This window comes from Melozone crissalis, unplaced genomic scaffold (assembly GCF_028551555.1).
Source record: "Melozone crissalis strain CALT ecotype California unplaced genomic scaffold, PUWL_Pcris_2 ptg000279l_1, whole genome shotgun sequence".
In the NCBI taxonomy this organism is placed as follows: Eukaryota; Metazoa; Chordata; class Aves; order Passeriformes; family Passerellidae; genus Melozone; species Melozone crissalis.
In genome coordinates this window covers 150,453-174,574 of record NW_026536033.1, presented here as the reverse complement: position 1 = coordinate 174,574, position 24,122 = coordinate 150,453, and the positions used below count along the sequence as shown (strand labels likewise).

Here is a 24,122-nt window from a genome sequence, read left to right as displayed (position 1 = left end):
CTTGGGACTGGGCACAAAAAGGAGAGTTTGGTAAATGGGGGAACCTAGGACTAGTTTGATTTTACTGTAAAGAGAGTGAGCATATCAGAAAGAATTGCCCCCAGAAGGAAAAGGAGCTGAGGATCTATGAGACTGAGCAAAAAGGAGAAGTGGAAGACTAGGGGTGTCAGGGGCTCTACCTCCTGGGTACCATCAGGAGCCCTTGATAACTTTAAAAATAGATCCCCAGGAGGAAGAATTTGAGTTCTTAGTAGACATGGGGGCTGAAAGAATTTGTGTTTGTAGAATCCCAAAGGGGTGCAAAAAGGGTCAAGATACCATGCAAGTAGGAGGTGCTAAAGGGGAAGGGTTCAAAGCCTCAGTTATAAAGCAAATAAAGTTTGAAGAAATAAATTAAATTGGGGATGTTGGAGATGATCTATTAGTTCCAGAAGCAGGGTGAAAATAGTTAGGATTTACAGGTGCATTTTGATATTGGAGTGCTTCCAGAGGAAGGGAAAATGATACTTAAGGGAAAGGATACTAATGATACTTCTCCAATTAAGGGAAGAAGATGAGGACAAAATTCATGAGATGGGGTGTGGGCAAAACCAAAAAAACAAGGAAAATTGAAGATGAAACCTGTAGTAATAAAAATAGCTAATGACAACCATCCAGTTCAGGTATGACAATACCCACTCTCCCTGGAAGGGAGACAAGGACTGCAGCCACTGATCCAGGACCTACTTAAGGATGGGACCTTAGAACCATGCATGTCACCCCGTAATACACCCATATTACCAGTAAAGAAGTCAGATGGAACTTACAAGTTTGTCCAAGATTTGAGAGAAGTGAACAAAAGAGCTGTGAATTTATATCCAGAAGTGTCCAATCCCTATACAATACTGAGTAATATCCCCCCAGCACATCAGTGGTTTAGCACGATGGACCTGAAAGAGGCTTTTTGGGGGTGTCCCCTGGCAGGGGAAAGTGGATGATATTTAGAATGGTGGAAATTTTTGCTCGTGATAGTAGATCACTTGATTCATTGGGAAGAGCTGGTACCCAGTGTGAAAGCCAATGCCAATGTCGTGAGTAAAAGACTTCTAGAATCAATCATTTGCCAATATGGGATGGTAAACAGGATTGATTTAGAATGGGGAACTTATTTCACATCGAAATTATTGCAGAAAGTTGTTCAGGCCCTGGGAGTAAAGTGGGAATTACACACTCCATGGCATCCACAGAGTTCCAGTTGGGTTGAGAGAATGAATCAAACTCTTAAAAGAGATCTAGTTAAGCTAATGACTGAAACCCAAATGTCATGGATAAAATGTCTCCCTTTGGCCTTATTAAGAATTAGAACCCAACCCCAGTCAGATCTGGGGATGCCCCCCTAGGAAATGATGTTTGGGTTACCCTTCCTGACCTCACCCCAGAAGGTTGCCACCTATGAGGAAGAGAAAGCCAATGCCAAGAAATAAGTGATGTCCATAGCACAAACCTTAGAAGGGCTAAGACATAAAGGGGCAATTCCTCAAACTACCACCCTGGATTTCAGAATCCATAATATTAATCCCAGGAATTGGGTGATGATTAAGTCATGGAGAGATCAGCCTCTAACTCCTCAGTGGGAAGGTCCCTTTCTGGTACTGCTCACCACCGAATCGGCCGTGCGAACTGCAGAGGGGGGATGGACTCATGGCAACAGAGTCAGGGCTCAGGAGAAGAACCCAAAGAGTAGACTGTAACATCCAGGCTGGGTGAAACAAGGTTGACTCTCAAGCAGCGACTGAGACAAACCAGAAAAACACCAAGATGCCCAAAAAGTAGAGTCAAGCTTCCACCAACCAGCTTGAGAACTGTCTTCCTATTTTCATGGGTGAGAATTACCAGCATCTGTTGAGGAGAAGTACACAAGGGACTGTAAAAGGTAATAGGACAGCTTCTTTAAGAAAAGAAGACAAAGGAAGGAGGACAAGGCCGGATTGCCCCCTTTGTTTGCTACCAAGAAGGCTCCATAGCCCTGCTGTGGGTAGCAACACCATAGGCATGGTAAGGTAGGGACAAAAGGCCATACCAGACGGCTATAATTCCTCAGTTGTCTTTTAATACACAAGGACTGGAGGGCAGCACCGAGTTGGCCTCTGTACTCACCGTAAGATACACTGACAATGGGTAGAAGCCACATAGGCACGGTAGATGGGAGTCAAAGCCATACTGGACCTCTGGGATTCCCTTTTGTCCATTCCAAATAAGCGCGTCTAGGGAAAACCTGAGATTTTTTTTTTCTCCTCTTCCCACGGTCCTTGCCCACATCAACAGATGCTGGTATGACTCATTCAAGAGAGAGAGAAAATTTTTTACTTAATTGTTCAAGCAAAATGACTTATAGGAAAAGAAAAGGGGGGGGGGGGGGTTGTTACAGATGAGTGATTCTGTGGTTGACTCTCACAATTAAGGGGCAAATATTAAATGTATGTTAAGAGAAGTTTTGTAGATGTTTAGTTATCCTTTCCCTCCCCCTTGCATTGTTATCACCGGATGGCCTCAGTATTCAGGGCATTTGGGAGGGTCAGCTTGTTACTATGGCAGCACCTGACCTCCAATCAAGGTGTAGGACAGTGATCTCCACCACTGGACAGTGAAGAAGGAGTCGATTGACAAGACCTTGGGAGGGGTTGGAGGTATAAAAGACAGACCATCCGTTATGGAGATAAGTACGTGGTGACTGAATTGTTTGCTCCTGGTGCTGTATTCATTTCTTTATTCAGTCTTCTGTTGTATTTTTATAAGGTCTTAATAAAGCATTTAAATTTTTGAAAGTGAAAATCGTTTCTCACATGGGGTTGGGGAATGTGAGGCAAGGTTTTCCACACTGGGTCGGCTATCAAGGTATAATTTCTCTGACCTGGCCAGACCTCCTTAGGAGAGACCCTGTATCAATATCAATCACAGAATGCTGCAATCACCTCTTGTATAATAAGAACAGCAATAAAAAACACCCTTTAAGGTAGGATTACATATTTCTTAGAAGCTCTTTGAAATATTTATCCATAGCGGTAAAAAGAAATATTCCTAATGAACTGCTCCAGACCAGAGGGAAATCAAGGCAGAGCCATGGTTTGTCAGGACTTGCTTGATCCTAATGAGCCCTGTGGTGCATTTGGAGCTGAGCCCTAGAAGTTCGGGCTCAGGAGGAGATTGCACAAACCTTTCCAGGAGTCAAAGTCAGAAGAAAACCCAAAGTGTCTCAAAGCATGAATGTGTTCCTCTGAGGTCCATCCCCAACACAGGCTTCTTGGAGGAGAGAACTGGAGGCCAGGATGGCACAAAAACTTCTCAGAGATTCAGAGTGGAAAGGAAAATCCAAAGTACCTTAACAAACTTGAGTATCTCAAAGCATTAATGAGCCCCACTGAGTGTCAGTACAAAGTTCTCAAGGGACTCATTAAATCAGAAAATTGGGGCCATGGTTGCACAAAACTCTCCCAGAGTCTGTATCAAAAGGGTGACACTAAATACCTTAAAATAACTGAAGTACCTTGAAGCATTAATGAGCCCACTAAGTGTCATTGCTGATAAAGGCTCTCAAGGGACTAATTAAAGCAGGTAATTGGAGGCTGTGAATGCACAATCTTTTTCACAGAGTATGTATCAAAAGGGAAACATCAAGTACCCTAAAAAACCGAAGTATCTTGAAGCAATAATGAGCCCCACTGAGTGTTGGTACTGACAAAGCCTCTCCAGGGACTAATTACAGCAGAGAGTTGGAGGCCATGACTGTAGCAACCTCTCAGAGACTCCAAGGCAAAAGCCAAACCCAAAGTCCTTTGAAAAACCTGCAGTCCCTGACAGCATTCACGAGCCCCCAGGGCCATTGCTGAGCAAGGCTCCCCAGGGACTCCTTCCAGCAGATCCTTGAGGCCACTGGGATGTGGGCTAGGGGGGGATGCTAAGGGCAGGACAAGGGGCTGACAGTGCCCAGCCTGGCTGGGGCTGTGCCAGGAGGCCCCAGGGCCTCAGGACAAGGTGTCTCCTCACAGCCCTTGGTGGCACGGACCCTGCTGTGCCCCAAGGCACCAAGACTTGGCTTCTCTTTGTCCCCACCTGTCATCACTGCCTGCAGTTCTCTGCTCTGCCTGAGGCCTGGGGACACTTTCTCAGTCGTGTCCCTCAGTGGGACCCATTAAAAGTCCAAGAAAATTTGGAGTTGGATTCTGACTTGGAGTTCTGGAGAGGTTTCTTCAGCTCCCTCTCAGGGCCTGATGTTCAGGGCATGAGCACAAAGCCCCAGAGGCTCATTACAGTCATTGTGCTGTGTCTGTGCTGCTGAGCTGGGCTGGGCTCCCGGCACAGAGGCAGCTCCTGGTAACCAGGAAGAGCTTCAAAAGCACATTTCTCTTGATGAGCAGCTCTTCTGCCAGCCCAGCAGGACTGGGACACTGCCTGCAGCCACCCCAGGCACAGCACAGAAGCACAGAGAGCTTCAATCAGTCAGGGCTCAGAAGGTGCTGAGAAGTTCCTGGAGCAGAATTATTGAAGTGAAGGGAGACACGACCATCCGATTGATGCATCGAACTCCGATTTTATTGATCAATCAATCACCTTAAATAACAATACTAACGAACTTCATGAATATTCTGTAATCCAATTTCATGATAGGCTAACAGAGAAACTTCTAACCACTCCCTTTGTTTTAGAATACCTACAATTGTTTATTAAAAACAGAAACCAAAACCAGAAACCAGAAACCAAAACAGAAACCAGTGTTCCCAAAACTTCTGCATCTGTTCTCAGGATGGCAGGCCTTCCCAGAGACGGTGTTCTACTTGTTATGAGAAGATAGCACGAGAACTCCATTGTTTATAGAATGAGGCCTGAGAGAGTCTAATTGTTTATACAAATCAGAAGACTGAGAACTGTTAGAAACTGCTTTTACTTTTCCCTCTTACTTTTCTCTCAATTATATGTCTCATGGCCTTTTTCTTTAAGCCATTCTTGAACTAAACTCTCCACACAGAATCACTGCCAGCCCTTGGCACAGGAACCTCTGGCTGCAGGACAATGCAGCTGCAGCTCCTGGAGCCATCTCCTAAAGCTGGAACTTCCCAATGCCTACAGACCCTATGAGTACATTCTCTGATTGTGTCTTGTGCAGAGCAGCCAAGGGTGCCCAGGGCTGTCGTGCAGAGCAGGGTCCTGCAGCCCAGGGCGCTGTGCTGGGGCAGGGACTCTGCTGCCTGCCAGGGACAGCTCTCAGCCAGCCCTGGCAGCTGCTCCCAGTGCTGGGGGACAATATCTGGGTGGATGGATACTGCTGGTAAGGCTTGGAAGTGTTCTTGTGTGGTGAGGATGCTGCATTTTTCAGGACTGCTTCCAGCATGACATTTAACTGCAGAACATTTCCAATTACATTATACCAGGAGCACAGACAGTCGGGGGCTGTATAAAAGGGAAAATCCTGCTTTTTGAATCTGCTGCTCTGGGTTGCCTGGATAGGAAATTGCACATAGATATTCATCTCTCAGTTCAGGCTGAGGAAAATAAATACCTTTTCTCTCAGTTCTCATTAAACTCGGCAGTGACAGAAATCAGCACCGGGCCCCTCACAGGCAGTATCAGTGTTGCTTTTCCAGCCTCCTCAGGGTTGCTCCGACTTCGCCATCAGAGCCTGCAGAGCCTGAGCTGCCCCTGGGCAGTGCCTGAGCTGGAAGGTGTCTGCAGGGCAGAACTGAGCCCCCAGAGCTGGGCTGGGCTCTGGTAGCACTGGCAGGGCCGAACCCTGGGCATGGGGAAGCAGCTGCTGGCAGGAACAACTCCAGGCAGCAGAACCCGGAGCAGGCAGTGGGGGAAAAGTGTCCCCAGGCTGTGCTGGGATATTTAAAGTTGTCTCCAAACATAAATATTTCATGATTACTTTTCCTACAGGTCCCCTTGCCAAGACAGCACAAATGTCCAACAGCAGCTCCATCAGCCACTTCCTCCTGCTGGCATTGGCAGACACGCGGCAGCTCCAGCTCCTGCACTTCTGCCTCTTGCTGGGCATCTCCCTGGCTGCCCTCCTGGGCAACAGCCTCATCATCAGTGCCGTAGCCTGCAGCCACCACCTGCACACACCCATGTTCTTCTTCCTGCTCAACCTGGCCCTCACTGACCTGGTCTCCATCTGCACCACTGTCCCCAAAGCCATGCACAATTCCCTCTGGGACACCAGGAACATCTCCTACACAGGATGTGCCACACAACTCTTTCTGATTTACTTCTCCCTTGGATCACAGTTTTATCTCCTGACTATCATGTGCTACAACCGCTACGTGTCTATCTGCAAACCTCTGCACTACGGGACCCTCCTGGGCAGCAGAGCTTGTGCCCACATGGCAGCAGCTGCCTGGGCCATTGCCTTACTCACTGCTCTCATGCACACGGCCAATACATTTTCCCTTCCACTGTGTTATGGCAATGCCCTGGGGCAGTTCTTCTGTGAAATCGATCAGATTCTCAAGCTCTCCTGCTCACACTCCTATCTCAGGGAACTGGGGCTCATTGCTGTTAGTTCCTGTTTAGCATTTGGTTGTTTCATGTTCATTGTTTTCTCCTATGTGCAGATTTTCAGGGCTGTGCTGAGGATCCCCTCTGAGCATGGACGGCACAAAGCCTTTTCCACCTGCCTCCCTCACCTGGCGGTGCTCTCTCTGTGCCTCAGCACTGTTATCTTTGCTCACCTGAAGCCTCCCTCAATGTCCTCCCCATCCCTGGATGTGGCCCTGTCAGTTCTGTACTCGGTGGTGCCTCCAGCCCTGAACCCCCTCATTTACAGCCTGAGGAACCAGGAGCTCAAGGCTGCAGTGTGGACACTGACGACTGGATGCTTTCAGGAACATTAAACTGCTGGCTAATTTCTGCAAACTTGTAATAAAAGTCATCTTTGATACTTCTTGTTGGTTTCATTTAGGAGGTTCTTTTCCTTTGCAATACTTTTATTAATCTTGTCCATGAAGAAATGTCATTCTTTCTGCTATCATTAATTTAGTTTATCTCCACCTTCCCTGTGGGCACAGACTGTGTCAATGAGGGACTGCTCTCTCAGTGGCTTAAAATTAACTAAGAGATGTCCCAGCAGAGTTTTCTGCAGAGATGCCCTTTTGTTGCCTTCTCTGGAGCTGCAGCAGCAATGTCTGTGTGCAGAGCTGGGGGCAGATTAGTGCTGACCCAGCAGCTGTGCCCAGCAGCAGCAGCACTTGGTGTTGCCAGTGCTGCTGCCGTGGCTCTGCCCCGCTACCCTGGTGGCCCTGGTGTTGTTGTAGGGCCTGAGTGCTCTCAGGGCCAGGCACAGCCCTGGGGGTGGCAGTGCTAGGGCTGCAGCAGGGACAGGCCATGGGCACTGCTGGGGCAGCGCTGACGCCTCAGGCCGGGGCCTGGGGGCTCCAGGCACCTTGCCCAGGCTCTCTCAAGAACACACACAGGCCAATGCTCAGCACAGAAAAGCCCCATGAGCAGCCCCAGGCTGGCCGTGGGCAGGCTGGGGGCAAAACAGCATGGCTGGGGCTCTGAAAGGGCCCTGGGATAGACGGGAAGGAGCAGCAGAGCAGGGGCTGATCCATCCCCAGTGCGCTGCACAGCCCAGGGCAGCATCCCAGAGCATCCTCATGGAGCTGCCAACAACATCCCCCCTCTGCAGCCCTGGCCTCTCCCCCAGCTCACACAGGTGCCCCATCCTTGCAGCCACAGACACAGCAGCACTGGCTCAGCAGCCCCTGTTTGCATTGCACAGAGCAGGGGGAACACCCCCATGCTGTTGATGTGGGGACGTGAACCTGAGGGAGCACAAATGCCATCAGCCCCTGGGATCAGCAAGGGCTGGGGGACACCAGGGAAACCACTCAGCTTTTTCCTGGCCTCTGCAGTCAGCCAGAAAGTTTGTTCCCATCAGCTGGGAGTTTCCTGTCCCACTGCAGACACTGTTGCTCAGAGCCAGGGCTGCCTGGCAGCCACCCCCAAACTGCCCTGAGCATTTCCTTGGATTCCCCTTTGTTTTCTTTCCTCTTCCTGATACAAATTTCTTCCTAGTGCCCAGCCCTGTTCCCTGCCCTGCAAACAGCCCATCCCTGTTTGCCCTTTCCTCTCTGGCCCCACTCCCCATTGCAGTTCCTGACTTGGCACCATGGGAACGTCCCTTGGGCAGCAGGATCATCCTACAAGTGCTGCAGGAATTGTCTGCAGGCTCCTGCAGTGCCTGGTGCTGCTCCCTTGCCAGAGGCACCCCAGGCCAGGGGGGCACATCTGGGCTGCTGTGTCTGGCTCTGGGGCTCCCTGTTCTGGGCAGTGAGGAGGAGCTGCAGAGGCTCTGCAGGACTGACAGGATGGGCTTTGGGGCTGGCAGGAAAAGCTGAGGGACCTGGGCTGCTGGAGCTCCTGAAGAGGAGGCCCAGGGCTCATCCTGCAACTGCTCCAAGGGTGGTTTCAGAGAATCCCAGAATCAGCAGGGGTGGAACAGGCCATGGAGATCATCAAGTCTACCCTGTGCCCTGACACTACCTTGTCTCCCCTGGGCCTCCTCCAGGATAAACAACCCCAGCTCCCTCAGGTGCTCCTCAAAGCTCTTGTGCTCCAGACCCCTCCCCAGCCTTGTTGCCCTTCTCTGGACACACTCCAGCCCCTCCATGTCCTTCCTAAATTGGGGGCCCAGAACTGGACACAGCACTCGAGGTGCTGCCCAACCAGTGCTGAGTGCAGGGGAAGAATCACTGCCCTGCTCCTGCTGGCCACACCATTCCTGATCCAGGCCAGGAGCCATTGGCCTCCTTGCCCACCAGGGCACATGTCTGGCTCATGTCCAGCCTGCTGTCCATCAGTCCCTGCAGGTCCCTTTCTGCCTGGCCGCTGTCCAGCCCATCTGTCCCCAGCCTGTAGCACTGCAGGGGTTGTTGTGGACAAAGTGCAGGACCCGGCACTTGGTCTTGTTAAACCTCACCTTGTTGGATTTGGGCCCTGGATCCAGCCTGTCCAGGGCCCTGTGCAGAGCCCTCCTACCCTCCAGCAGATCTACACTCACACCCAGCTTGGTGTCATCTGCAAATTTGGTGATTTTCTATTCTTTTTCACGCATGTGATAATCATTTCCCCAAAATCTTTAGCATATTTCCCCTCCCTTTAATCCATGTGCTCTTCTGTCCTGAAGGTCTCTCTGGTGGTCCCTGGTGGTTGTGGACCCCAATATTCCAGAGAGCCTGGCTGAGCTGGCAGGACACTGAGGCTGCTGAACTTCCAGTTCCCTTCTCACAAAATGGGCATTGTGTGGTTTCCACAGGCCTGGGCTTTGGAGAACAAGCTCCAGGTGTCAGCTCAGCTGGTGGAGACAATTTATCATCTGGTAGCATGAAGTCACAGAGTTGGCTGTGACATCACAGAGTGGGTTATGTGAAGTCATTGAGCAGCTATGACATCATAGACTGTCTCCGTGACATCATAGAGCCAGCTGTGACATCACAGTGCAGATTATGACATCACAGACTCTGGTGTGACATCAGAGACCAGCTGTGTGACATTAGAGAATGGGCTGTGACATCACAGAGCAGGCTGTGACATCCCAGAGGGGCTGTGTGACATCCCAGGAGGGCTGTGTCAGGTCACTGGGTTGGTCACTCTGCCACAGCCCCACCTCACAGATTCCCCCCAGAAGTCCAATGCTGTTCATGCCCAGCAGAGTCCCTGTCCCCTGGTATCCCCCTGGCCCACCTGGAGCCACTGCCTCCCCCAAGGATGTGCCACAAGATCAACTCCAAAATGTGACACAGGGACAAGGGGCCAGGACTGTGTGACCAGGACATCAAGGACGTGGATTATCCAGGTCACTGTGGCCTGGGTTGGGTTCCCCAGGGCAGGAAAGATGTCTGGCAGCTGGAGCAGGGTCTGGGAAGGGCCTCCAAGGTGGGGCTGGAGCCCTTGGGCTGTGAGCAGAGGCTGAGGGAGCTGGGCTTGTCCAGCCTAGAGCAGGGAAGGCTGAGGGGCTCCTCATCCCAGCCTGGCAGTGCCAGCGAGGAGGGGATGGAGAACACAGAGCCAGGCTCTTCACTGGGGGGGCTGGTGGGAGACAAAAGCCAATGGGTGGAAGGGGAAAGAGGGGAGATCAGCCAGGACAGGAGGAGATGAAAGGAGTCAGGCTGGTTTCAGCATTTCCTCAACACCAAAAGCAGCCTGAAACCCTTCTCCATGTACCACTGACAGCTTTGCAAATAGGGAATTGTTCAGGCTGTTTTACCCCACTTCCAGATGAGCATCCTGATACAACTTAACTCCATTTATATCTATCACAGAACCACATTTCTCTAAAATTAATTTTAGTATGGAAATCACTTGTGGATGGTGGACATGTCAGACGCTGCTGGGACATTGCACATAGCTCAGGAAAGAGCATGATTGTTATTGAATTGTGTCCTCTTCAACCATGGTCTGTTGGCCATGAAGAGAAATTTCCTGTGCCTCTGAGTCCCACCAGTTCCTGACCCCCTAAGGACACAAACCTGGTGAGTTCTGGTTCCCACTCCAGTGCACCTCCCTCCATCCCCATAGCAGAGCTCCCTCGTCCCAGAAAGTCCCTGGCAATGCAGGGATGAAGGAAACAGGACAGGCTGTGGGGATCAGGGGCAGGGCAGAGCCAGGGATTTGGGGTGGTTGTGAGCCCAGGGCAGGACCCGGCCCTTGGCCTTGGTGAACCTCATCCCATTGTCCTGGGCCCATGGCTCCAGCCTGGCCAGATCCCTCTGCAGAGCTTCCCGCCCTCCAGTACAGCCATGCTGCCACCCAGCTTGGGCTCACCTGGGAACTGACTGAGGGTGCCCTCGATGGCCTCATCCAGATCAGCAATAAAGAGATTTCACTGACCTGGCCCCAATCCTGAGCCCTGGGGACAGCCCTGGATGTGACTCCATTCCTCATCTGCTGTGAACGCCAGGGGTTGGATGAGGGAAATGGTGGGGTGGGGGTAGGGACAAAGTGTGATTGATTGTCAGCCATGAAGGGACTTGGTTTTCATATCTGTTCAGACCGCATGAGGAGGGGCTGGGGATCAATATCAAGTGGGGATTGCTGATAGCAATTTAAAAAGGGGAAAAGAAAACTAAACAGGACAAAACAATTCTCCCTTCATTGTTTTCAATATAGTAGATTCACTTTGAATACACTTCTGGAATCTGTCTAATTAACCACAGAAGTATTCAAGACTTGAATTATTCCCATGGGTTTGTCTTGTTTGGGTGTTTTGAAAAAATGTTAATCAGCTTTTCTCACTGAATTTCTCAACTGAAGAGCTCAAGAAGGAAGAGGCCTCTGAAAAAGTAAAATTCATCACCAACCTCCAAGGTGCTGAGGATCTATCCTGATCAGAGCAGGAATGAACAGAAATGGGCAGAGCTTTGTGTCTGTCCCAGCTTTGGGATGTACCCTGGGCCTGGAGCAGGAGCAGCTCTTGAGGGCCCCAAGGCCACGGCTCTTGTGCTGCCCTGGGCAGATGGGATGGCAGCAGGGGCTGCAGAGCTCTCAGCACCTCAGCCCGAGGGGAGCAGGGCATCCAGGGAGCCTCCTTTGGCCTTGGCCAAGCACCTTCCCCCATGGCTGGGGCTGAGTCCTGTGGCAGCTGCAGCTGCTGCTGTGCCCTTGCCAGGGGCTGAGGCCGTGGGGCCAGTGCCCAGAGCAGCCTGGCCTGAGCAGAGCTGTGGGGCCAGAGCCAGCTGGGCTGGGTTGGGGAGAGGCCCTTGGTGCTGCCCAGAGCTCAGGGCAGCTGGCAGAGCTTGCAGGGAGCTGGGCTGGGCTCAAAGACACTGGCCCAGAAACCATCAGTGTCCATCTCAGCCTGGCTGAGCGTGCAGGGGCCAAGAAGAGCGGCCCAAGGTCTGCAAGTTCTCTGGGTGGGAGCTGAGCTTGAGAGCCCTTGAGCCCTGCCAAGTGCTGGGGCTGCACCTCCAGCTCCAGAGGAGATGGAACAGATGGGAGCAGAGACAAATCATTCCTGCTGCATTCTTTCTTTTGTTTTCCTGTACAGGTGACCTGGATCCATATATAGAGGAGGTGATTTGTGTCAGGTAAGACTGGTAGAGTGAGAAGAATAATGTTTCCTGACTTAAAATAATATTTCATGCATAATACACAATGAGAAACAATAGACATATATTTGATCAGAAGAGCATCTGAGTTTTTCAGAGGAGGAGAGACTCATTGAGGTTCCAGTAGTCAAACCTGTTCAAATACTTTCCTCAGGGCTTCCTTGAGATGAGAGGTGACCACCAGAGGCGAAGGCCAGCCAGAGCTCTCTGTCCTGGCAGCTTTTGTGTGGAAGAACCTTGCAGATAGGGAATTTTTTAGTGGGAGTATAACTTTTGGCTGTGAGAAGTTGGGAAGACAGATGGTTCTTTTCCATAGGAAGGAAAGCAGAGAGCCCCAGCTCTCCAGGGGCTGATGAGAGGCAGCCCTCAACATTCCAAGATCACCTGGACCTGTCAGGTGGGCCCTGGGAGGCCAAACTGGCCAGACCTGTTCCATGTTCCCTTGGTTCCATGAGGCCCTGCAGTGTCACAATGTTCTCCTTGCTTCTGCAGTGTCACAGTGACCCTGTGCTTCCATGAGACCCTGCAGGGTCACAGTGGCCCTTTGGTTCCCTGGGGCCCCACAGTGTCCCAATGGTCTCCATGATTCCATGGGGCCTTGCAATGCCACAATGCTCTCCATGGATCCACAGTGCCCCACAGGATCACAACGGCCCTTTGGTTCCACAAAGCCCTGCTGCTTCACACTGGACCCTAGGGACCATGCAGCCCAACAGAGCAACAGTGATGGCCTTGGTGCCACGAGGCCCCAAAGTGTGTCAGTGGTCTCTTGTATCCGTGATGCCCACAATGTCACAGAATTTTGGATGAAAAGTGCCATTTTTGGCCTGTGCAGGACAGATTGCTCTTTTCCATAGCAAGGAAAGCACAGAGCCCCAGGGTCTGAAAGCAGCTGAGACCAGCTGACATGAAGACAAGGGCAGCCAGACTTGCTGGTAATGGCAACTTTTGTCTGGGAGCAATCCCTGGATAGTGGGAATTCTGGAGAGGGAATCCCATTTTGGCCATGGATGCTTGAATGAGAAGGGTAGATCTTTTCCAATTGAAGGAAAGCCCAGAGCCCCAGTGTTTCATGGGTACATGAGAAGAGACTCTTGACATGCCAAGGGCAGTTGGACCAGTCAGGCCAAGCCAACCAGACCTGTTCCCTGTTCCCTTGGAGGATCCAAGTGTCACAGGGGTCTCCTTGGTGCCAAAGTGTCACTATGGACCCTTGCTTCCATAGGGACTCACAATGTCAGAAGGGTCTCCTTGGTTCCATGAGGCCCTGCAGAGCCCCTTGATTCAATGATGCCTCCAAGTGTCATCATGGCCTCCAGGATTCCATGAGGCCCCACAATGTCACAATGGACCGTTGGTTCCATGGGGTCCTGCGCTGTTCCATAGATCCTTAGTTCCATGGGGCCCTGCAGTGTCACAATGGACTCCTTGGTTCCATGGTGCCCCTCAGTGTGACAACTGCCCCTTGGCCTGCCAAGACCCCACAGTGTCACAGTGGTTCCTTGCTTGCATGAGGCCTTGCAGTGTCACAATGGTCTCCATGGTCCCATAAGGCCTTGCAGTGTCACAACAGACCATTGGTTTCATGGAGCTCCACAGTGTCACTGTGGTCCCCTTGGCTCCACAAGGCTCTGAAGTGCCACAATGGCCCTTTGGTCCCACAAGGCCTCCAAGTGTAAAAATGGCCTCCATGGTTCCATGAGGCTCTGCTGTGTGTTGCCTTCTCAAGGCGTGGTGACCTGGTTCTCAGTCCGGCACGGTGGCCCAAAGCCCAGGGTCACTCGGTCCATATGCTTCTGACACCAACATGGTGGACAGCAAATGGCGTTTATTGAGGGGTCAAAAGGGTTTTTATAGCTTGGGCAGTCCGTGTCATTTCCTTCTGCTCACGTCCGGCTGGGTGCAGCCAGGTACGGAGCAAAGGTCTGACTGTGGGGGGAGGGATCTCCTGACTGTCCGTACAGCCGGATTTCTTCCGCACGCATATCCCTAACTCTCCACATTTCCCCCCTGCCTCATGATTAGTAAAAATCGTATAAAATTACAAAATGTAGAGGTTACAAAATTTCATGGGTTAGTAAAATTAGTATAAAATTGTAAGTGTGTTAGTAACTGGCATGCCTTAAAGTAATAATCGGCGCTTGAGAAACATAATGTTAACCGTTTCTAAACGCTTTTTAACAAATAGCACCAGTTTGTTTAATATGCAAGGCCAGAAGATTAGGGCTAGTAAGATTATAGTGAGTGGGCCTATTAGGGTAGAAAGCAGGGTGGTGAGCCATGGGGACTGGTTGAACCACGACTCAAACCAGCCCCGTTGAGCTTCTCTGTCCATTTTTCTTAGGTTTAGTGTCGGTTTCTCAGTTCAGCCATGGAGTCTCTAACGACTCTGGTGTGGTCTGCATAAAAGCAGCATTCCTCCTTCAAGGCGGCACACAGGCCTCCTTGCTGCATGAACAAGAGGTCCAGTCCTCGCCTGTTTTGGAGGACAACCTCTGAGAGCGAGGAAAGGGATTTTTCTAGGGAAGAAATGGATTTCTCGATCCTCTGCAAGTCCTCGTCAACAGTCATCTGCAGTTGTGCCAGTCCTTGATGTTGTGTTGCAAGGGCCGAGATGCCTGTGGCAGCGCCAGTAGCTTCTAAACCGAGGAGCATTGCGATGGTGATGCCTGTTATCACTTCTCGTTTTTGGAGCTGGTCGGGTTCCTTGAACAAGCGGTACACCTCTTCCTGGCGATACAGGACTCTGGGGAGAATTAAAACTTGGACACAAAAGTCAGTAGAATGATCGAATTTGTCAAGGAGTACACATGGGCTTACCCCGGATTGGTGACAGACCCACATTCCCGATGCAGCTGGGATCACCCACTGGAACTTCCCTCCCTTAAGTTTGACGAATTCCCAGCAGACGTTGCCCATCTGCTTTGTCAAGGTTGAATTGCCAAAGCATTTGCCTTGGCCCGTAACCTGACTTAGGGTAATGCCTCTCCAGGGGGTGTCCCATCTGCATTGGTGTGGATTGTCTGACTTTGAGAAGATGAATGGGAGATCGAGGGCAACACCTTCATAAAAAGGGGGTTGTGCATCATAGCATAACCAGCATGACTCTGTGAGGTTCAGGTTGGATTGGTTTAACGATAAGAAGGTAGCATTTAACATGCTTAAGAATGGATTGGAGAGGGTTGGTTTGGCTAAGAGATTGGATGGGGAGGAGGTTAGTTTTAGCATCTGTGTTTTGTGGCTGGAACTACCGTTAGCTGCGATCCCCTTCCTGGGTCTACTCATTGCAAGAATCGGATTGGGTCCGACTGATTGGGATATTGGAGGTGGGAATCTGATAATTTGTATGTTCACCCAGATGCGGCGAGAGAGATAAACAAACGCTGTCCGCACTTTGCCCGTGGCCCAGCCATCATGGGTCGGCTGCAGGACTGTCGTTATATAGCCTGTGCAGGTGTGCTGTTTCCTGCCTTGGGGCAAAATTACTGCCACGTGGCCTGCCTGGCCACACTTAAAGCATGCCATCACACTAGTTATTGCAGTGCGAACTGCTGCTTGGCTGAGAGCTAGGTGTTCTTTCTTTGCAACATGTCTGATCATGGCAGCAACACTGGACCCAGGTGGCAGTGATCTTAAAATGTCCTTGGTGGCTGAGCTGCATTGCTGGCGTAGGCAGTCTGCTAGCATAGAACCCTTCGCCTCTGAGGGTAATGCAGAGGAATCTAATGCTGCCTGAAGGCGGTCCACAAACTGAGTGAAGCTCTCACTCTCACTCTGCTTTATAGTGGACCATGGCGATGGTCTGCCTATTACTTTGGAAGCAACACGGCTGGCTTCTCGGGCAGCACGGGTTGTTGTCATAACCTCATGGCCCGCAGGCCCTCAGCCTGCACCTGGGGGATGATCATAGTGCCCATTAGCCTCTGTATGCTGGAGCCATGCAGTGGATGGTCTGCCCCTGTTACTAAGGCTAGCTACTTTACACAATTATCCTCCCATTCCTGTTTAAAAATGATCATCTCCGCCCCATTGAAAATCAGCCTGCCAGTCTTTTTGATATCAAAGGGAAGCATATCATCGCCTCCAAAAACGCTGTCAATGAGTGTGGAAACCATGGCAGAATTAATCCCCCTGTCTGCAACCGCTTTAACAATTGCCTGCATGTCTTTCGGGTTTACGGGGGAGCAGGTTCTTTGATTTTCGCCTGCCCCGCCCACACGGACCGGGAACACCAGTGTGGCAGACGGAGCCCACTCCACGCAAGCCATTTTTATTTTCCGCCAGTCTGTAAGCAGGGTTCGATCTTTCTCTGATATCCCCTTAACCCACACAGGAGCGCTGCAGCTAGTGACCTTGTATGCCGCTGCTTCCTTTTTGTTAAAACCTGAGTTGGTGTCGGAATCCTTCAACCACCTTCCGAGCCCGTCCCAGCTCGAGTCAGAGTCCAAGTCGGAAGTCGACTGGCCAGACATTTCCGGGCTGCTCTGCTGTTTTCTCGGGCTCCGACCCCGCCCCTTCTTGCAGGGGTCGGGCCGTTCCCTCCCCCTGGGCTCCTCCCGCCTCCTGCTGGGGGAGGTTCTTGCCCTATAAGGACCTAATTTAAATTGAGCGCTTTGAATGGTCCCAAGTCCCTTCTCAGGGGCCGCCCCTCCTCCCCGCTCGCCCACGCTTGCTCTGTTCAGCGAGCCTTCTGCATTTCCACCCCCCGTGTCAACATTCCAGCCCTGGTCACGCGCTCCAGCGCCATTTACGAACGCATATGGCAGGGGTGCCTTTTTATCAACCGCTTTGGGGTCCGATACTACAGCAGCATTCTGTGCCTCCTCTGCTAGCCCCTGCCAAAACGTCCATGCGCGCTCCCCCCCCCCGATGGTGAGTCTGGTCATTGAGGGGGTTCCGGCATTCGCGCCTCCGCGCGCCCGACCAGATCAAAGTCCTCCGCGGTTTGCGTCGCTGCCCCTACCCGCAGCTGCGGCGTGCCTAATAAAAAAGTTCGCGCGGCTTTCCAGGTTTCTTGCTCTTGCCAAGCTTTTTGCAGAGCCTGGATAACTCTGTCCCACGATTTGAGGGTTTTCCCTGAGCCTGAGGACATGGTTTCCTCAGCCAGAGCCTTCGTGCAATTATCCCAAATCTCCGGATGGAAAATTTCTACCGGGCTTTCTATAGCCCCTAGCTTTATGAGTCTCGGCACTGCGAGAATAAAATCCTTAAGCTTACACTTGATACCCCACTGTGCATGGATCTGACGACCTTCGCGATAGCGTCCATGCTCCTCGCTGGTCCGGGGGCGTCCCCCCTGCTGCACTAGGCCAGCTGTGCAGCCGCCGGTTCCTTGTCCAGGTGATCCCCGAACCCTGGGCGTGATCGTGTCCCGGGTTATCGGCACCAGATGTTGCCTTCTCAAGGCATGGCGACCTGGTTTTCAGTACGGCACGGTGGCCCGAAGCCCAGGGTCACTCGGTCCATATGCTCCTGACACCAACATGGTGGACAGCAAATGGCGTTTATTGAGGGGTCACAAGGGTTTTTATAGCTTGGGCAGTCCGTGTCTTTTCCTTCTGCTCACGTCCGGCTGGGTGCGGCCAGGCACGGAGCAAAGGTCTGACTGCAGGGGGGGGGGAGGGTGGGGATGTCCTGACTGTCCGTACAGCTGGATTTCTTCCGCACGCATATCCCTAACACTCCACACAAATGCTTCATAAATAGATTTCAGAACACAGTGTAAAACATTCCAGAAGTGTTCCCTGTGGAGACATTGTCCTAGAATTGCTACCACCAGCAGTTTCACTTTGCATAGGCTCACAGCTTTGTGTTTTTGTTGCCTGCTACATTTTAAAGCCTCATTAGTCAAAAGCTAAATTTTGTTACCAGGAGCAGCATAGGCTTAGAGTGCATGGCAGTCTCTACAGCTTCAATCTCATCCTAGGCTCCTGAAGCCCAGAGCTGCAAGTAGTGATGGCTGGGACTTGTCAGTCCCATGTGACCACTTGATAGAACCTATAGTTTACTGCTCTGTAAAGGGGCAGGAAGGAGTAGCGGTTGTTGAAGTAATTGTAACTTAGCAACATGCTCACCTTCTTGGTAGGGGAATCCTCAGCAGGGTCATTCTCTTTGGTTAGGAGGAAATTTGCCATCTCCCTCTGCATAGTGCTGTGGTTGGGAATGTAGTGATCCCCCCCAGCCTTTGTGGGGTAGCTTTGAATTTTGGATCCAGATTTACCTGCATTCACGTATGAAAATATTGTCTTACAGCTATATAACAGCCTGTATTACAGCTTTCTCGGGAGTAAACCCAACACTCTTCCACATCACACCCACCAGACAAGTAGGACTCTGAGGTCTCATGCCACTCAGTCACAACTAACTTATATTTTCCTCCCTGCCATCAAGCTGGTTGGGGACTGTGTGGTGCAACTCCTTGGGTCTAGTGCAACAATTCCAGAGTCCAGAGATAAGGGGAAGATACAAAAACGCTCACAGGATGTAAAGCTGTCAGCTGACAGTCCCGCCCACACTCGTCCTAGCATACAGCTGTGCCAGCAAGGCTCAGCTGGGCGAACAGCAGCTCGCCAGTCCCAGTGCTCAGAGCTCTGCCCCTCATGCTGGCAAGGAGGTGGGTGGCTGTCAGGAGCACAGCCCACCTCCTCCTGCCTGAGCAGCAGCCGGTAGGGCAGCGTGGTAGGCAGCCCAGAGCCCCGTGGCTGCGGACAAGCAGCCTGGGCGAGGCTCCCGCACTCAACCTCTGCCGCTGGTGGCCAGCGCTCACCGGGTGTCTTGGACAGTGTCCTGCTGGAGCTGTGGGAGCGATTGGCTGGCTTCATGGGCGACACGCCGACGGGGCTGCCCCTGGGATCGCTCTCCTTGGCCTTGCGCTGCCATCGCGCAGGCGGCGCGTTCAGGATCAGCGTGTCCAGCTTCAGCAGCCCGTGCAGGTCTGCCTCGAATAGGACCTGCGCCATGGTCCTGCGGGCGGGCAGGCGGTGTTAGCCGTACCCACCGGCCGGGCTGAGCCTACTCCGACAGGCCCCGCCGGCCTCCCCACCACTGGACCGTGCAAGCGCTCCGGCCGCTCCTCCCCACACACGGACACCCCCACTCTCCCCAACCGCTCCTCGAGACACCCCATCAGCCGATACGCCCTCCCTCCGCTCCTCGGGGGTCCTTGATCAGCCGGCATCCCTTCCCGTCGCTCTTTGGGGCTCCCTCCGATAAGCGACATTCTCCCTTCCCCTGCCTGCCTCATCACAGCCTCCCCGCTCGGGACTGCGCCTCCAGACCACCTCTCCGGCCCTGTGGCATGCTCAGCCCCGCGGCGCCGCCGCCGCTGGCCCGCCCCGCAGCATTTTAAACAGCGGGCGGACGGGGCCCCATTTGGCCGCTTCACACCCAACGGCTGCGCACTGCCCGGTGACGGCTGCGCCACGCAACGCGATTGGCTGAGCCGCGGGACGGGGCAGGGCGCTCCGCGCGAGCAGTAAGGGGGCGGGACTGGGGTGGGACCAGGGCGGGGCGTTCTTGCTGGGGCGGGGCGATCCAGGCCGGGGGCGGGGCGGCGCAGGAGGGACCAGGCGGGGGCTCAGGGGAACAGGAGTTTATGGCGGGGTGGGGGCGGTCGTGGCTGCCCACGGCTCGCAGCCGCTCATGAGCAGGTAGGACTAGCTGGCGATGTCGGTGCTGGACAGGCGGCCCCCAAGGTGCTCCAGCGGCGGGCCCGCCTCACGCCGCGGGCCGGGGAGCACCTCCAGCCGGCAGGGCAGGACGGCCTCCTCCGGCGGCTGCTTGTCGAAGGCGCTGGCCTGGGGGGACACGGAGTGGACGGGGTAGGGGGTGCCCTTCGAGCTGCCCCCGGGAGCAGCTCAGCCACCCTGCCCACCCACTCACCTGGCCGTGCTTGCTGCTTTTCTGGAGGAAGCTGCCCAGAGCACGGTGCAGGTCAGGAACAGGCAGCCAGAGTTTCTGCTTCACGTTGCTGGGTACGGAGGAAGGGGCATCGAATTTACCCTCAGACTTGAGGTGCCCTAATGCCCCGTGCAAGGTGCCCAGGCTTGGTGCTGGACCCCCTCGCCTGCCCCCGGCACAGGTCTTTACCTGTAGAGGGAGGGGAAAGTGCAGCACAGCCCCAGGAGCGCTACTGAGAAGAGCAGCGGCACCGCCGTAACACTGGGGATGAGCCAGCCTGCATCGGAGGAGGAACGCTGAACTGTAGCCCTTCCCAGACCCACCATCTCTGAGCCCCTCGCAGCCCCCTGCCCCGTGCTCCCCTCGCCATTTCCAGCACTCTCCGCCTCTTGCCGTCAGCCGTGTGGCTCCTGCGGCGGCAGCCTCCAGCCCTGCCCCTTACCCGCATCGGCCACGGCATCAACCACAACGGGTTTGGGCCCGGCGCTCCAGCTGCCCCAGTACCACGGCCCACTGGGCTGGGCCCGCATCTGCGCGGGGTAGCGGGACCCTGGCCGCAGGTCCAGGACCTCTTTCCTCGCTGCTCGGGGAACCTGCATGACCTGCGGGGCAGAGCCAAGCTGGAGGTATGGCTGCTGTGGGCTGGCACCAAGGGGTGGGTCCCGCTTGGCCCGACCCCGCGCCTGCCGTGTGTCAGCAGCGGAGGGGGGCAGCGCTGCTTGGGGTATCCTGGGCAGGCCTTTCCTTCCAGTCATGGCTGTTCTCCGTGGCATAGCGGACCTGGTAGTCCAGCTGCTCTGCCAGCAGCTCCAGGGGCGGCAGCCACTGCAGGCTCAGCCGGCCCGGCGACACTGTTGCCTGCACAAGCTGTGGGGCATCTGTGAGCACTGCTGGTGTTGGGGATAGGCATTTGTCACTCCTGTGAAACGGGACACGGGACACTGTGTCCCCTGTGAGCCATGCAGGGGCTGTGGTGGCACTGGGACTCACCAGCCTGGTGCAGCCAAAAGGGCTCCTTGAAGTAGCTGAGTGTGGGCAGCATGTGGGTCCTGGTGACATTCACCAGGACAGAGATGGCACTGCCAGCCTTGGGCTGGAAGGTGCAGGCATAGGTGCCCTGTGTCCCCCTGCTCACCTCCTCACACTGTTGCCATGCATCTCCCCTGTAGAAGGAATTTAGGAAATATAGGGATCAACTTTTAAGGATTATGGAACATAGATAGCTTAGATAATAGAGGATTGTTTAGCTTAGAATAGTGTTGTTAATTTAGGGAAGCTTTTAAGTAGAAATGAAAGAATTGTCATAATAAGAATTAAGCTGTGCGAGGAAAAGCTGGGCTGCAGCCCAACTGGAGCCTGTAGGTGCTCCAATCTGTCAGCCTGAACAGGCCACCTGCAGGACAGAAGGATGAAGATGGAGAAGTAGTGAGGGGATACTTTGTTTCAGCCCAAGTGCCAATAGAAGTCTAAAATGTCCCGAGTATTGTTAGACTCCCTTCCTTGCCAGCCAGGCTGTAGCTAAGTGGACAATCCTTTTCAGAGGCCCAAAGAACATAGTGAGGTAAGCAGCTTTGCTTACCTGAAGTGTGGAATGCCCGTAGGAAGCTGCGAGACTTGTCGGTATTGAACGCCAGGAGATGAGCTCACATTCAGGACAACACTAGGAGGCAGATGTGCAGTCCTTGCTGGGCCTCTTGTCTTGAAGATGTCACGGTGATCAGCAGCAATCACCATTTGGTTCCCACCCTCCCCTCACTATGTCACCTATGGGATGGAATGGCATTGTCATAGCAGCATCTGGCCCTTCCTCCCTGATTCTCTTTTCCTCCCTTTTCAGCTCAGAGCCGCAGGGACCATTTGGGCCAGCCTCATCCCCCACGGGTGTGTGCAACCACCAGGGCCTCCTCAGAGCCCCATTCCCACTCTGCTGCCTCCTTGGCCTTTTCCCACATCTGGGCCAGCCTGCTGTTGCCAGCTGTTGGGCACACACACACACAGCATACCACACCTGCCAGGGAGCAATTTGATGCCAGAGCCCCTGCTAACCACGGCTCAAGAGCCTGGCACTTTTCCCACCCAGCTGTGGCTCCATTTGGACTCCATCTGCTGGGATACCCACTGTGAGGGACTGCTCAGGGACTGAAAGCTCCTTGAATGGTGCCCACAGGCCTGATTTCCACACCTCCCCATTCCTCCTACCCCTAAGGCTGCCTCAGCCTTCTAAACACAATTTTTCTTACTCTAATGGCTTCCTGTGCTTCACTGCATACTGTAAGCAGGAGTACACAGTTTTGATTGTCTTTATTCTAGAATTAATAAAGAGAAGTTGGAAGTGCTGCTAGAGCTTGTCATTTCAAACTTGAAGCAACTGCAAAAAGTAGAGAAGCTTTCTGTGCAGCTTTTCAGTGAATTTGAAGTCTCCTTCCTCTTCACTCAGTTTCAGCATATCTGTTGATTTTCCTTTGCTGTCCTCTTTTAAACTTCATCACTTGTCTATCGATCTGTAAAAAATACCCTGTAAACCCAACACAAATTTACTATTCTTTGTATTTTTCCTCTTCTGGAAAAGTTGAGGCTCCTGTGATCTTCTCCTGTGATCTAGACTTTGATTCCCATCTTGGCACTGGCTAAGAGCAGAACAAATGGAATTTGTTACCTGCTAGTAAGATCTGCTAGCAAAGGTCACAGTTAGAGCTAAGCATGGTGCTTCTCTCCCTCCGCTGAATACACATCTTTGTGTCTAGGCCTGGTAGTTTCCAGGAGCACCTGGGAACAACTGCCAAGGACAAAAGTCTCACTCTTGCTGGTTTGGACACGGATGTTTGGTAGGATTTTGATCTACATCTACAGTGACCTACAGGAACTGGATCTTTGACACAAAGTGCCTTCAATCAACATTTCAAAGCATAGTGGGCAATGAAGTCCAGATACTAATGAGTAGTGGTTTGTTTGAACTCTGTGTAACATATGAGACAATATCCCAAAACATGTTATTTTTGAGTGTTTCAGGCATTTAAAACTCAGGCTTATTCTTGTCAACGCTTTTCTTTCCTCCCTTCAGAAATCTGCATGCCCAGGTACTAATTTCTTTCTCAGTTTGTTGACAAGTGACCTGTCAGACAATACTTGTTTCTTGACCCACAGATGGGGCAACTGTCACCATTAGGCCGTGAAATAAACAGGGCCAGGAGACACTTCTTCTCCTTTTTAATGCCGTTATTAAAAGTGATCAGCTCAGGATTGGGCGGCTCGACGGGTCCGCAGCGTCCCGTTGTCTCCCAAGGCGACTCAGAGGAGGAGGATATGCACAGCTTTGTCCACCAGGGGCAGAGCTGGGGATCAGATCCTCGTGGGAGCCTTTAGGGCCTGCTGATCCCTTGCAGTAGTTCCTACTTCTGCCGGCTGTCTTAGCAGGCCCTCATCCCTGGGGGCTACTCCCATGGTCAGGGCGAGAGGCTCCGAAGGTGTTCCGCATCTCTGCAGGCTCAGCACTCGGCTCCTCACGTCCAGACATCACTCCAGTCTCTCAACTCTTATTTGGCTCGTTGTTTTAGGGGTTTCTCCATGGGTTTGGAGTCGGGGGTCCCACAAAGCATTCTGGTCCTTGGAGTCACTTTGCATAACCCCCTCACCTTCTCAGGTGTCTTCTCCTCACTGTTCGGGAAGGTTCCCACCCTTCACTGTGTCAGAGAAGGGCCATTACCTTGCCCTAGCCAGGGCTTTTACTAATACAAAAACAACCATTAACGACAACGACCCGTAATTACCATAACACAGGCAGCAGCCCAGCAGTAGTGGTAACTTTTTTCTCACAGAAAAAAATCAACTGAATTTTTGTTCATAACAGGCCAGACGTGACATACACACATGATCAGGGTCCAAGAAGAAAAAGGGTTTTTTTATTCTGCGTTTTCTCCCGCTTATACATTCTTAACAAAGCGTGATCTTCAGTCCGCCGCTGGCCTTGGCTCACAGGTGGCCATCAAGCGAGTGTCCCGGGAGCGCATCTCAGAGTGGGCACGGCTGGTGAGTGAGCGGGGCCAGTGGGAGGAGTCAGCAGGGCGTCCCAGGCGAGGCCCGGCAGGGCGGCAGCGAGGGCAGCGAGCATGGAGTGAGTGGAGGCCACGCAGCACCACGGGCCGG

The 24,122-nt window shown here is 52.8% G+C and overlaps 1 protein-coding gene across 1 annotated transcript; it reads left to right on the top strand.

Annotated features, from left to right (window-relative positions):
- The first annotated feature begins 5,933 nt into the window (after positions 1-5,933).
- On the top strand, positions 5,934-6,866 carry LOC128949758 (olfactory receptor 14A16-like). Its single transcript, XM_054294616.1, has one exon. It carries the CDS (start codon positions 5,934-5,936, stop codon positions 6,864-6,866), a length of 933 nt encoding a protein of 310 aa, XP_054150591.1.
- The last annotated feature ends 17,256 nt before the right edge of the window (positions 6,867-24,122 follow it).

Bases quoted from the DNA above. Each gene is read 5' to 3' on its own strand.
- LOC128949758 (XM_054294616.1), top strand. From the start codon at position 5,934: ATGTCCAACAGCAGCTCCATCAGCCACTTCCTCCTGCTGGCATTGGCA.